The sequence below is a fragment of the Galeopterus variegatus genome, unplaced genomic scaffold, assembly GCF_000696425.1.
Source record: "Galeopterus variegatus unplaced genomic scaffold, G_variegatus-3.0.2 Scaffold4670, whole genome shotgun sequence".
Lineage (NCBI taxonomy): Eukaryota > Metazoa > Chordata > Mammalia > Dermoptera > Cynocephalidae > Galeopterus > Galeopterus variegatus.
Window position 1 is genome coordinate 37,876 of NW_007730781.1, and position 12,299 is coordinate 50,174.

General features: G+C 40.1%; 1 protein-coding gene across 1 annotated transcript in view; it reads left to right on the forward strand.

The window, feature by feature from the left end:
- The window catches only part of LOC103603536 (cytochrome P450 2J2), a 43,891-nt gene that overhangs the window by 4,739 nt on the left and 26,853 nt on the right, over positions 1-12,299 (forward strand). Inside the window, exons 2-4 of the mRNA XM_008588085.1 lie at positions 7,609-7,771; positions 9,920-10,069; positions 10,460-10,620. Of these exons, the coding sequence (XP_008586307.1) occupies positions 7,609-7,771; positions 9,920-10,069; positions 10,460-10,620 (474 nt within the window). The remainder of the gene's footprint in view (positions 1-7,608; positions 7,772-9,919; positions 10,070-10,459; positions 10,621-12,299) is intronic.

Genomic DNA, 12,299 nt, shown 5'->3' on the forward strand with positions numbered 1-12,299 from the left:
CTCCAGAACAGAGAGGTAAAAAGGCTAAAAGGTTTCTTCCCTGTTGGGCTGCCCTTTTCCTGGTCTTTTGGCTAGAGAGAGTAGGCTTTTCTTAAAGTTATTTTTATCTCTGTGAATTGGTGTCATGATTGGTAGGAGTAGTAAAATGGAATGCTTTTATTCAGTCTTGTCTGAAATAAGAACTTTGATCTGTGCCCTTGTTTTGCTACTAAGAGATATGTGGCTAGAGAGGTTAGATGACTTGCCTAATGTCACAAAACTGGCTAGTGATGAAACTGATACTAGGATCTTATCCTCGCCCAGTGGTTTTTTATCACATCATTTATTTTTATTTTATACAAGTTCGCATTTTTATATTTCTAGGTATAAAGCAAAGTTAAGTGGTGTAATTTTTTAATAATTAAGTTACATTCTTTCATTAAGGAAACAGTAAGTACTATCTGATAGGTCCTGCATCAGGATTTTTATGTTCATTTTCATTTAATCTTCACAATAGGCACACAAGTTAGATATTATCTGGTGGTGTTTTCATTTTACCACTGAGTAAACTGACTGAGAAGAAACAGTAAAGTGATGTGCCTGGGTTATTCAGCTGGATAATGGCAAAACAAGAACTTGAACCCAAGACTGACTTGTACACCAACTTTCTACTTATGCTACCTGGCTTTTTTATAATATAGTTAGAAGATAACTGATTTTTTCATGGGTCCATTTATTCAACAGTCATTTCTGAAGTGCTCACCATATGCCAGGCACAGTACAAGACAGTGTATGATGAAACGTGTCGTGTAAACTCTTAGTAACTAAATAGGATATCAGGAGATGGGATCACTGTAAATGGGAAAACCTGAGGATAATCTTTTGTAGAATGTTGGAAGAAATTGGGCTGAACTTTAAAGGAATGTTTGGCAAGTGGCTAAGTGGAGTACAGGGACAGGAGATTTTAAATGGGGGGAAATGCATGAGCTAAAACTTGGTGATAGGACAGTGAAGAAACTTGCCTGTTTGTATGGCATGATGGTAGCTTTCTTCTGCCGCTCCCCCCATTTCTAAACTTTCTCCACCATAACTATATGGCTTATTATAGGAGCTGTTATTTAAATGAGAGAAACTCTTACCAGACTAAAGCAAGAGAATGGTAGATAAGATCAATAAGTGTATTAGGATACATATTAAGCTGCTTGTAACAAAGTGACCCTAAAATACAGTGGTGTAAACAAGAGTGAAATTTATTTCTCTCTCACAAAGGAGTTCATATGTAGGCAGGAGGTCCAGGATAGGACCTCCTGCTGCTTTGCAATGTCATCCTAAAACTCCAGTTCCTTCTCTCTTGTTGCTTTCGTCCTCCACCCACACCAACAGAACCTTGGGTTCTGGCCCAAGAGAAGGGGAAGAGGGAAGTGGTGAGCAAGCAGCTTTTATTTAAGGATGTGACCCAGACAATGCTCACCTAACCACTATTCATATCCCACTGGCCACATCTAGAGAGGCTGGGAAATGCGAATTTTGGTTAGGAAGTCATGTGGCTCGTTAATACTTAGGGAGCTCCATCAGTCAGAAGAAGAGAAGGAAAATATCATTATTCTTTCATTTAAGGGTGAGACTTACGAAGCATATTGGAAAGAGCCCAAAGTTTATGCCCCCTAACTAGGCACTCAATCTCTGTTCCTCTTTTTCTGGAAATGGGGAATACTGTATCGGATTAGTGTAAGAATAAAATAAATTAATGAATATCAAGTTATTCCTGGATGCCTAGCACAGAGTTGAAGCTTATCTTATACTCTTCCCCCTTCTTTAAAAATTTATAGCAACGAATTCAAGAAAAACCAGTTGTTGGTTGTATGCCAGGCATCATTTATCTGACCTGGTGCTAAATGGGTCCCAGCAGCCCACTCTCTGGTCTCTGCCCCTCCATTCCTTTGTCGATGTCATGATCAGAATCCTCTCTCTAAAATACACTCCCTAAAATAACAATAATAGTAATAATTTTATTATTAATTTAGTATTATAGTTACTTATGACAATGATACTAAAGATGAGAACTAGTAATATCCTCCATATTATATATTGGAAACTAAGATACAGAAAAGCTTAATAATTTCCCCCCAAATCACACAGAAAGTAAGAAGCAGAACCTGGGTTCAAACAGGTTTATACGACTCCAAACCTAAAGTCTTAAGCACTCACTTACATCATCTCTCCTACTCAGAGATCTTCAGACTGCTAATTGCAAACCATGCAAGATCCAAAATTCTTCATCTGGCATGAAAACTCCCCTCAATCTAGCTCAGATTACCTTCCCAGCCTTGTCTCCCATCTCCCTTGTGAACTGAGAAGATACTTTTTCCAGGAGCCTACCCTGGCCCAGCTCCCCTGATCTGCTTCCTAACTTTCCCCCATCAAATAATTTATTATACAGAATGGTAATAATAAGAACTGGTTATTTATTTATCTATACACTCTATTAGATGGTGAACTTCATGAAGTTAAGGATTTGTTGAACCCCTCGGCACCTGGCCTTGACCTACCACATGGTCGGTGCTCTTTAGCTAATATACCTTACACTCCAGTCAAACTCGAGGTCTTCCTTGTTCCCCAGCACCCACATTTTCCTGCCTTTGCATATGCATATGCTGTTCTCACAACTTAAAATGTCTTCGCCTTCACACTGCATGTCCTTTTGCTGGCACCCTGAGCTTCACTTAAGATCTGATTCAAATAGCATCTCCTCTTAGAAGTTTTCTCCGATATCTGTGATAGAAATTCATATTCTCGCAACAGCTTTATGTACCTGTGTACTAGCATTATAGCACGTCATCTTCTGCTGTGCAATATAATTTTTTTCCAAACAGTCAGCCACTCCCAAGAGACTTTAACACTGTAAGAAAACACCGTATGATATTGATCTTTGTATTGTCTCCATGTATAACATAGCAATGCCAGACGGTGCCTGGCAACTCTTTAAGCATCTCATAAAAGCCTGTTGAATTGAACTTGAATTTGATTTCCACATACTGTTCTGAGAAACCAGCATAACCCCCAAGAACCACTTGTGAGACCATTATTCTTAGCAGAAGTTCACGGTCCCCAGGGGACTGGTGAACTCCTGTAACTGCATACAGAACTATATTCATGTGTGCAGGATTTTACTGGAGAGCAGATCCATGCCATACACTAGATTTTCAAAGGATTCTATGACACAGAAAAGGGTAAGAACCACTGTTATAGAGCTTTATTCCTTATTTCATTAGGTTCCTTTTTTTTTCTTTTTTGTTTTATTGAATAGAAATGGTTTTAACTATAAAAGTGACACAAACACATTGAGACAACATTTTAAAATACAGTTTAGTGAGTAAGAGAGAGAGAGACAGAGAGAGAGAGAGAGAATCTTACCCCTCCTTATGCCTCCTTTTTTAGTTGCCTTAAAATAACGAATACATTTCCATTAATGATCCCTAGCAATTCTTTAAATTACCATTTTTTTCCTTCTACCCCACCCCCGCATAAAACTATGTTTTTTTCTCCAAACTATTAGCCATTTCTACATTTTTCCCAACTGTGTTCCTTGATACATGTAACTCTACCAAGGGCTTCTTATTAATATTTTAAACAATTGAAGTCTGTCTTCAGATTATTAAAGGCTAACTTTAACGTGGAACTGAGGATAAAGTTTTGAATAGAGTTAATCAAAATCAATTAAGACAGTATTTTTAAAAGGAAAGAAAGCCCATTGAAGGGAAGGAAGTGGAGGGGAAGAGACAGGAATTCTGGAGTAATGGAAGTCTGTATATGTGCCAGGGAGGCCAGGTAGACAAAAATGGATTACTTGATTGATGATTAGGTGAGCGTAGAGAAGCAAGCTAAATTGAAGAGCAAGTTTCCATATCTATGAAAAGCTATGCAGGATAAGGACTCCCCTTTTTTTCCTCAATGCATTGTAAAGAGAATGAAGACTCCTTGGAAAAAAAATTATATCTAAATTTCCCCAACAAGATTGCTTAATAAATTGTTTTCTCCAAATATGCAATTACTTTAACTATTGTAGAAGAGAAAATGTTCACAGTATATTTAGTTGAAAACCAGGTGGTAAAACTACATATTGTATAGCTCATTTTTAAAATATGTTGTGTACATGTATGCACAGTATAAATGGGAAATACATTGACCGAGAGAGAGAGAAAGAGAGGGCGAGAGAGAGAGAGAGAGAATCTTACCCCTCCTTGTGCTGACCCTGCCACCACCACACACACTCGCACACACAGAAACACACACACTGACACACTCAGCAGCACCTCTATAGGACTTTGGTATATATCTTTCCAGATTTGCATGTAATGAAAATAAAATTATATTTGTAACTTTTTATTAGAGGTTCTACGTATCAATGAGAAGAAAGTTGAACACCCCAATACAAAAATATTTGAAAGATGTAAACACGTGATTTAAAAAATACAATATACAGATTGAAGGAAAGATATTAAACCTTAGAGAAATATAGAAATGGCATGCATTCTTGTGACTATTAGGGTCACGCATGCACACAAACGCACACATAGCTCAGTGCTGGTGAGAGTTCAGGGGAGCGGACCCTCTCACCTACTTCTGGTGGGAGTGGGAATTGGTACACTGCTTACCTTTTTTTCTTTTTCTTTCTTTGTGTCTTTGTTCTGTTGGTTCTTAAATTTAAGAACTTAGATTAAATAGAATCTCTCACCTTTTTATCTTTTGATGGTCATGGTTCAATCTCTTGTCTCACTAATCCTTCACTTCTAATTTTTCCTTATTCTAAACACTTATTTTGCTCTACCTTGTTTTTTTTAAATGCTTGATACTACATTTGGAATTTTTATTTTATTAAAATTTTATTTTAATAAAATTCTTATTTTATTAAATTTTCTGTCTCCTACTGCTTCTGTTTGCCTTTTCTAGCTCCCATTTCAATACTTTCCTCTTTCTTTTTCTATTTTCATTTGTGATTTTAAGCCTATGTTAGCCTTCTGAGCTATCTTATTTTTAACCCCTCTTGTTCCCTTGCTCTCTGGTTTTTTAATGACTTGTTTAATGTTGTACATTGAAAAGTATGCTCTGCCTTACCAAGTTTTCTCAGAAGCCCTCTGGGTATCATTTAATCCTTGTAAAGCAATTGGCGCAATGACTGGCACAGTGCACTTGAGATATCACCATAATTAATTTCAGGGCTTCAGGCAGTCATTTGACCTATGTACGTTCACACAGTTGATCATACATAAAAGTGTGTGATTTAGTTCTGTTGAACTAGAAATATACATGGGCAGAGAGCTGGTAGAGATGGAACTCTGAAGAAGTCTTTTTCAGTAAATAGTAATGGAGTGCTGAATTCCTCCCAAGTGCAAGCTGAAATTCTAGGTTATATACATTGCCAGTTAGTCATTTAACTTAACCTGAGATTTTCAGCTCTTCCAAAAATATCCTTCTTGTAAGGCCTAAAATGTTTATCTAGGCATTCAGCAAGATGAAATTAAAAATTTGCTTGATTTCTATGAACGCTTTACTGTCATTTCTTAGAAGCAAACCCATGTACTTTAGAGGCAGACTGACTTGAGAATGCATCTTGGCTTGGCCCTTACTAGTAGACAGGACATACTGTGCTGGAGATGAAGGACGATTGATGGGAGACTCTGGTTCAAAAGAACAGCAGTGGGACTAAGTTCGGGCTCAGTCTGTGTGGGAGCAGGGTGGTGGGATGAGACTGAATCCATTGTATTTGCTCTGTTGAGGATGCAGAGATCTAGGGCTCCGAGAGTGACATGGTGGGACATAAATGCAGGGGGGTCAGGAAGGGGAGGAGGGGCCCCAGACACCTGGAGGAAATGGAGTCCTTCTGTCTGATACCACTGAGTGCAGCTAGACACAGCTCCGGGAGACAGAAGGCAGGGGTGGAGTCTACTGAGGGGTGGGGAAGACTTTGTGACAATGTACCGACATTCAAGCCCCACTTGCACATCCTGCAAGCTCATGCATATTCACAAGCATATGCTCTTCTATTCTCTGCACCCCCATCCCCACCCCAATACCGCTCTCTCACTCCCACTCTCAATCTCACTTTCACTCTTTCACTCCCACTAAACTCTAAGGTCCCAGAGCCATCTCTGGTTCATGTCTTTGTCCTCAAATCTTACACAATACCTGGCAAATTCCCTGCACCACTCAATAGCTTTGCCACCTTTGTACGTTATTTCAGTTATGGCTCCTTTTCCTTTTCTGAAAGGCAAGTGGATAATTTGTAAGTAAATGAAATTTGTTGCTTATAGTTCTGGAGGCTGGGAAGTCTGAAGTCCAGGGAACACATCTGGTGAGGGTCTTCCGTGGCGGCAAAGCAGGGGTCTCCCATGGCAGAATGGCAGAGCAGAGAGAGAACCTCTCATGGACTCTTCTTTTAAAGCCCTCAGAGCCACACCCATGACCACCATTATTAGTTCATTCACAAGGGTACAGTCCTCACAATCTAATCACCTCTTTGAGGCCCTACCTTTCAATGACCATCACAGAATTCTCACCCTCAACAGTTACAGTGGGGATTAAGCTTCAATGACTGGTGGACCATTCAATCCACTGCAAGGAGGAAAATCATGACCACCACAGGGTGATTGTGAGATTAAGTGAGATAAGACATGCAAGGTGCTTAGAAGGGCGCCCAGTGAATGTGGCTGTCTGTGACCACAAGCACCTCCCTCCCCCACATCAGTGTGTGCATGTCCTCTGGGGCTCCATGAACGCATCCACATCCCTTTGCACACAGAGCTCCTTTGTTCCTAGGAGACTCACTGGGTGGCTGTGTGCCCAGAACCGGAAAACAAAGTGCCCTTCACATTGGTGCTCTCATTCTTCTGCACAGAATTCTTTGAGGGAGAAATAATTTCTCTCTTTTATAGCTGGGGAGCTGAGGCTCAGATAGTGAAGCAGCTTCCCCAAGAGTCCACAGCTAACGAACTGTAGAGCTGAGGTTCTCATACAACTCCAGAGCTAGAAGGCTTTACTCCATACCTGGCCACCACCCCGTAATGCACTTTCTAATATCTAGTATGTGTTTCTCTTATTTATGTCCTCTCTAGGAAGGGGTCATCCTCTTTTCGTTAAGCAGATATTATAATTTACTAAGAGGTCCATGCTTGCTATGCCAGATTTACGCTAAACGTATCTCAGCCTGTTTTGCAATGTCAGATGTACGAAATTCTCTCCCTAGACTTTCACTAGACTCTAGGATGCTTGAGGTTAGAGACCTTGTTTATTTTATTACAGTTATGTCCTAGGCCTCTCTGTACTGATACTTGGCGGATGCTCTCTCAATTCATGTTGGTTGAATACACGAATGGTTGTTTTATGAGGAAACTTCCACATCCAGAAATGAATTGAATCTCAGCTAGTTGAGAGGAGGAGAAAGGAGACAGAAACATACCCATCAGACCAAGGTGTACACACACACACACACACACACACACACACACACACACACACACACGCATGCACAGAGTCCCCTATATGAGCCCCTCCAGCTACATACACACACCCTCCATTCCTGGACACACATATATTTGCATGTTCAACTGTAACTATTTTACTATTTTTCAGTTTGTGAAGAAATATGGGAACCTTGTTAGCCTAGAGTTTGGTGACTTGTCTTCAGTTATTATAACTGGATTGCCCCTAATCAAAGAAGCTCTTCTCCATATGGACCAAAACTTTGTGAATCGTCCCATGACCCCTATCAGAAAACACGTCTTTCAGAAAAATGGTAAGTTTCTTGACCAATGTAAGGTGTGAGATTGATATTCTTATGACCTGTTAAAGGTGCCTCCATGACTATAATTTTCCAACACTCCCAGAAACCAGCCTCATTATAAAATGCCTGCCATTAAAGGAAGCTGGGTGGCCACATTTCCCGATTGAAGGCACCCCCATGGAGGATTTGGCAGGGTCAGCCCTGATAGAGATCTTAGAGAAGACACAAGTCTTGAACAAACTTGCTCTTAATGCTTTGATAATGAAGCAGCCACACGGACCAGTTATAGCAGAGGAAGAGGCATTGTGTTCCCTCTCTCTTCTTTCCCATTCCAGACCTCTTCCCTTAGGAAAATTGATGTGGGTCTGCTTCCTTCTGCTGCTGCTGCTTCTTGCCTCTAGTTCTTTCTGCTCTATCACTAAGGCCAAGCCACACAGGGTATCTCGAGCCTTCCAGCCTATGTTAGGACAGGTTGGCACAAATAATTAAAATTATCATTAATTAAACTTCAACATTTAAAAATTAAAATGAAAATCTCAAATCTGTTATTTTATCAAAGCTACTGAAGTTGGCCAGGAACAGTTCATGTAAGATCTTAAAGGATTTTGGTTTTCATACTAGTAACAATGAAAACTCTTGAATGGTTTTACATAGAAAAATGTATCACATTTACACTGCACATTTTTAAGACTCATTTAGGCTGCTGTGCAGAGAATGGGATGAATAGAGCAAGACAATTTTGTAGCATTTTAAATTAGAGTAGGTGGTAGCTTGGGCTAGGCAGGTGGCAAGAAATGACAATAGATTAGATCAGGATAGTGACAGTGAAGATACATGGATTCAAGATATTCAGGAGGTAAGCCTAATAAGACAGGATGGCCTAGAGGTAGGGAGAATGAAGTGTTGAGGTGACACCTGAATAGGTAGAGGATGGAAAGAAGGGACACTGAGAGGAGGACAAGATGTTTGGTTTGGTTTGGCTTGGGTGGGGAGCTGTATGGAGAAAATCGTGAATTCAATCATGGATATGCTGAGTTTGAAATGCCTTTAAGTCAGCGAAGTCAAGTGAGCAGTTAGGTCTGGGGCTCAGGGACAGAAATAGATGGTCACTATCAATAGATGTTATTTAAAATTTGGGGAGTTAATGAGATTTTCCAGAAATGGAGTATAAGGTGAGAAGAGAAGAGGTGTTTAGACTTCATCTTGAAGCACTCCACCATTTCAAGATTTGATAGAAGATGAACCAACAAAAGATATGGGAAGTTGTTAGCAGAGAATTAGGAAGAAAATCTGGAGAGTGTACTATCCTTGTCACCACTGGGAGTGTTTTAAGAAAGGAATGTTTAATGCTGCTGAAAGATCACGTAAGATGAGGTTGAATGGTGTCCCGGAATCTGACAACAAGGAGGGCCATTTCACTGGATGGTGGAGACCAAAGCCAGATATTCAAAGGAGTGGAGCATGATCTAGAAGTGAAGAAATGGAAAAGAGCATGGCATTATCTGTGTTATGAGACAAATGATGGTCTGTTGAACACACCAAGATGTTTTTTTCTTTTCCCTGTGCTGTTCTCTCTGTACGGAACATTCACTTCTCCTTGCTTTCTTGAGTCATTCTTTCATCTTTGAAGGTCCAGCTTAAGTAGGACCTCTCCTAAAAACCTTTTGTTCGCCTCTGTAAGAGTATGGACTTTGTCTTATCCATGAGTGCATTCCTGGTACTCAGCATAACATAAATATTTAACTACACTTGTGTGACTAATAATCAAAGCATGGGCTTTGGAATCAGGCAGACCTGAATTTGAATGCCTGATTAGCTGCTTACTAATTGTGTGACCTTGAGAAGTTTACCCTTTTTCTTCTATTCCTCTATTTTCTCACCAGTAAAATAGGGGAAAGGGTATTAATTGTACCTAGTGCAGGGAGTTTCTGTGAGTACTAAATTACATAACGTATAAGAAATACTTAAAGTGCCTGACATCGTAAGCAATCAGTCAATGTTAACTGTTATGTCCAGTGCTTTGGGATCATTTCTCTGGACAGTTTTTAAGTGCCTTAATGCCCTTCTCATTCCCTCCATCTGATACACATCCCCGTATCATTTGTCAGATATTCACATCATAGAATTGGAATACCATAATGTTGGCTTTCTTTTTCCCAGGACTGATCATGTCCAATGGCCAGGTATGGAAAGAGCAAAGAAGGTTCGCCCTGACAACACTAAAGAACTTTGGTTTAGGAAAGAAGAGCTTAGAAGAACGCATTCAGGAAGAGGCCCGCCACCTCACTGAGGCAATAGAAGAGGAGAATGGTGAGCATTTCATAGGACAGGGGTAGGAAATTGTGGCCCATTCATTCATTGAACAGATACTTAAGTGCCTAGTGCTTGTCCTGTGCCAAGCACTGAGCTAGGCACTGGGGATAGGAGAGTGAACAAATAACCACCATCCTGCTCTCAAGAAGTTCTAGAATTAAGCACATGAAGATGGGCATTAAACATATTACTGAATTTAAACCCTCGTCAGTGGTTTGACTTCCCTGGCACTGACTGTGTATGTCAGACTGAGTGTAGGGTGCTGCGGCCAGAGCCTCACATATGGTTCTGTACTAGGTATGCCTTAAGTCATATGGAGTAGACCCTCAGTAGGAAATAGAAGCAAACCAACTGGAAGAATTCATGTTTTTCTTCCTCCACCTCCAGGACAGCCTTTTGACCCTCACTTCACGATCAACAATGCGGTTTCCAATATCATTTGCTCTATCACCTTTGGGGAGCGCTTTGAGTACCAGGATGGTCAGTTTCAGGAGCTGCTGAAGTTACTGGATGAGGTCACATATTTGGAGGCTTCACTGAGGTGCCAGGTAAGGCCGTTCTCTTTTCATATCTTGGTTAAGGATGTTGGGGCTGATGTCAGACACAGATGGTTTCTTCCTTTTTATTTTTTGGGGGGTTTTGAAGCTAAATTATAACCTTTTAAAATTGATTTCAATACAAACTTATTTGAAATCAGTCTGTAGACTTCAGTGTTTTAATAATGTTAAATATTCACTATGTGCAAAAAACATTTCTAACATTCATGTAGAGGACAAAATTTAACATGGCATACACCTGTTTAAAACAGAACAACAGTATTGCCATTGCCTTTGAATCCTTCCTCTCCATGTCCCTTCCTGGCTGATCCATTGCCCTCCTCCCTTGAGGTACACTTCTGTGTCTGGCTTCCCACTCAGCAGGTTGTTTTAAGATTCATCTCTGTTAGTTGCTCTTCTTTGAATGGCAGACTACTGTTCCACTGTATGAATGTGTCACTGTTTCTTCATCTATTCTCTATTGATGAATATTTGGGTTGTTTCCAAGTTTTGGATGTTATGAATAAAGAATGAACATTCTCCTACCAGTATTCATGTGGACACATCCACTCATTTCTCCTACATATATAAATGAATACAAAAAAGATATGCATAAAACATGCCTAAAGATATCTGTATTAGTCTGTTTCTGTTGCTTATAACATAAATACCTGAAACTGCGTGATTTATACAGAAAACAAAATTTATTGCTTACAGTTGCAGAGGCTGGGAAGTCCAAAGTCCATGGAAAACATCTGGAGAGGGTCTTGGTGGTGGCGACAGTGACCCACGGGTCTCACAAGGCAGAAATGGCAGAGCAGAAAGAGAGACTCTCATGTGCTCTCCTTTTAAAGCCCTCAGAACCATGCCCATGACCACCATTATTAATCTTTTCACTATAGCATGGTCCTACAACCTAATCACCTCTTCAAGGCCCCACCTTTCAATGACCGTAAGAGGATTTCCCACCCTCAACAATTATGGTGGGAATTAAGCTTCTAATATATGGACTTTACTGGACACAATTCAATCAATCCACAGCAATATCCAAACTGGCTGTATTATATACATGCCTACCAACACTTGATATTATCAATCTTTTAATTTCATAGGATATAGCCCTTTGGGGTTCAAACCTCACCCCTTCCTTGGTGGGCCCTGTACCCACACCCAATTTTTTTTTCCCCTAGGCCTTTGAGTTTGCCCAAAACTGCTCAGCTTCTTCACCTCTCAGCCACTTCCCTGAATTTGGAAGACACATCTAGGGGAAAATCAACCCCAAGTGTGGAGTTCACCCCCCTGGACTTCCTTCTTCCCTGAGGCCTTGTCCCTGAAATTACCTCATTACCTTGAAGTGTATGTGTGTGTGTGTTTATGTGCGTACACACGTGTATTTTTCTAATCTTTTCTTGGTGTTCTCACTAGAAGGGTTGGCCTTGAAATATTCAACCTGCCATTACCAAAAAATGTTAAGAATGCCTCGGTATTTAAAAAAAGCATTTTATTTTTGAAAATTACAAACATATATAAAAGTAGAGAGAATACAATCATGAATCACTGTGTACCTATCAATCAGCTCCAAGAGTTATCAACACATGGCCAATCTCATTTCAACTATATCCATGTCACATTACCACCCCCACCCCTGAATTACTTTGCAGCAAATTATAGAACTCAAATTTGATTTATAC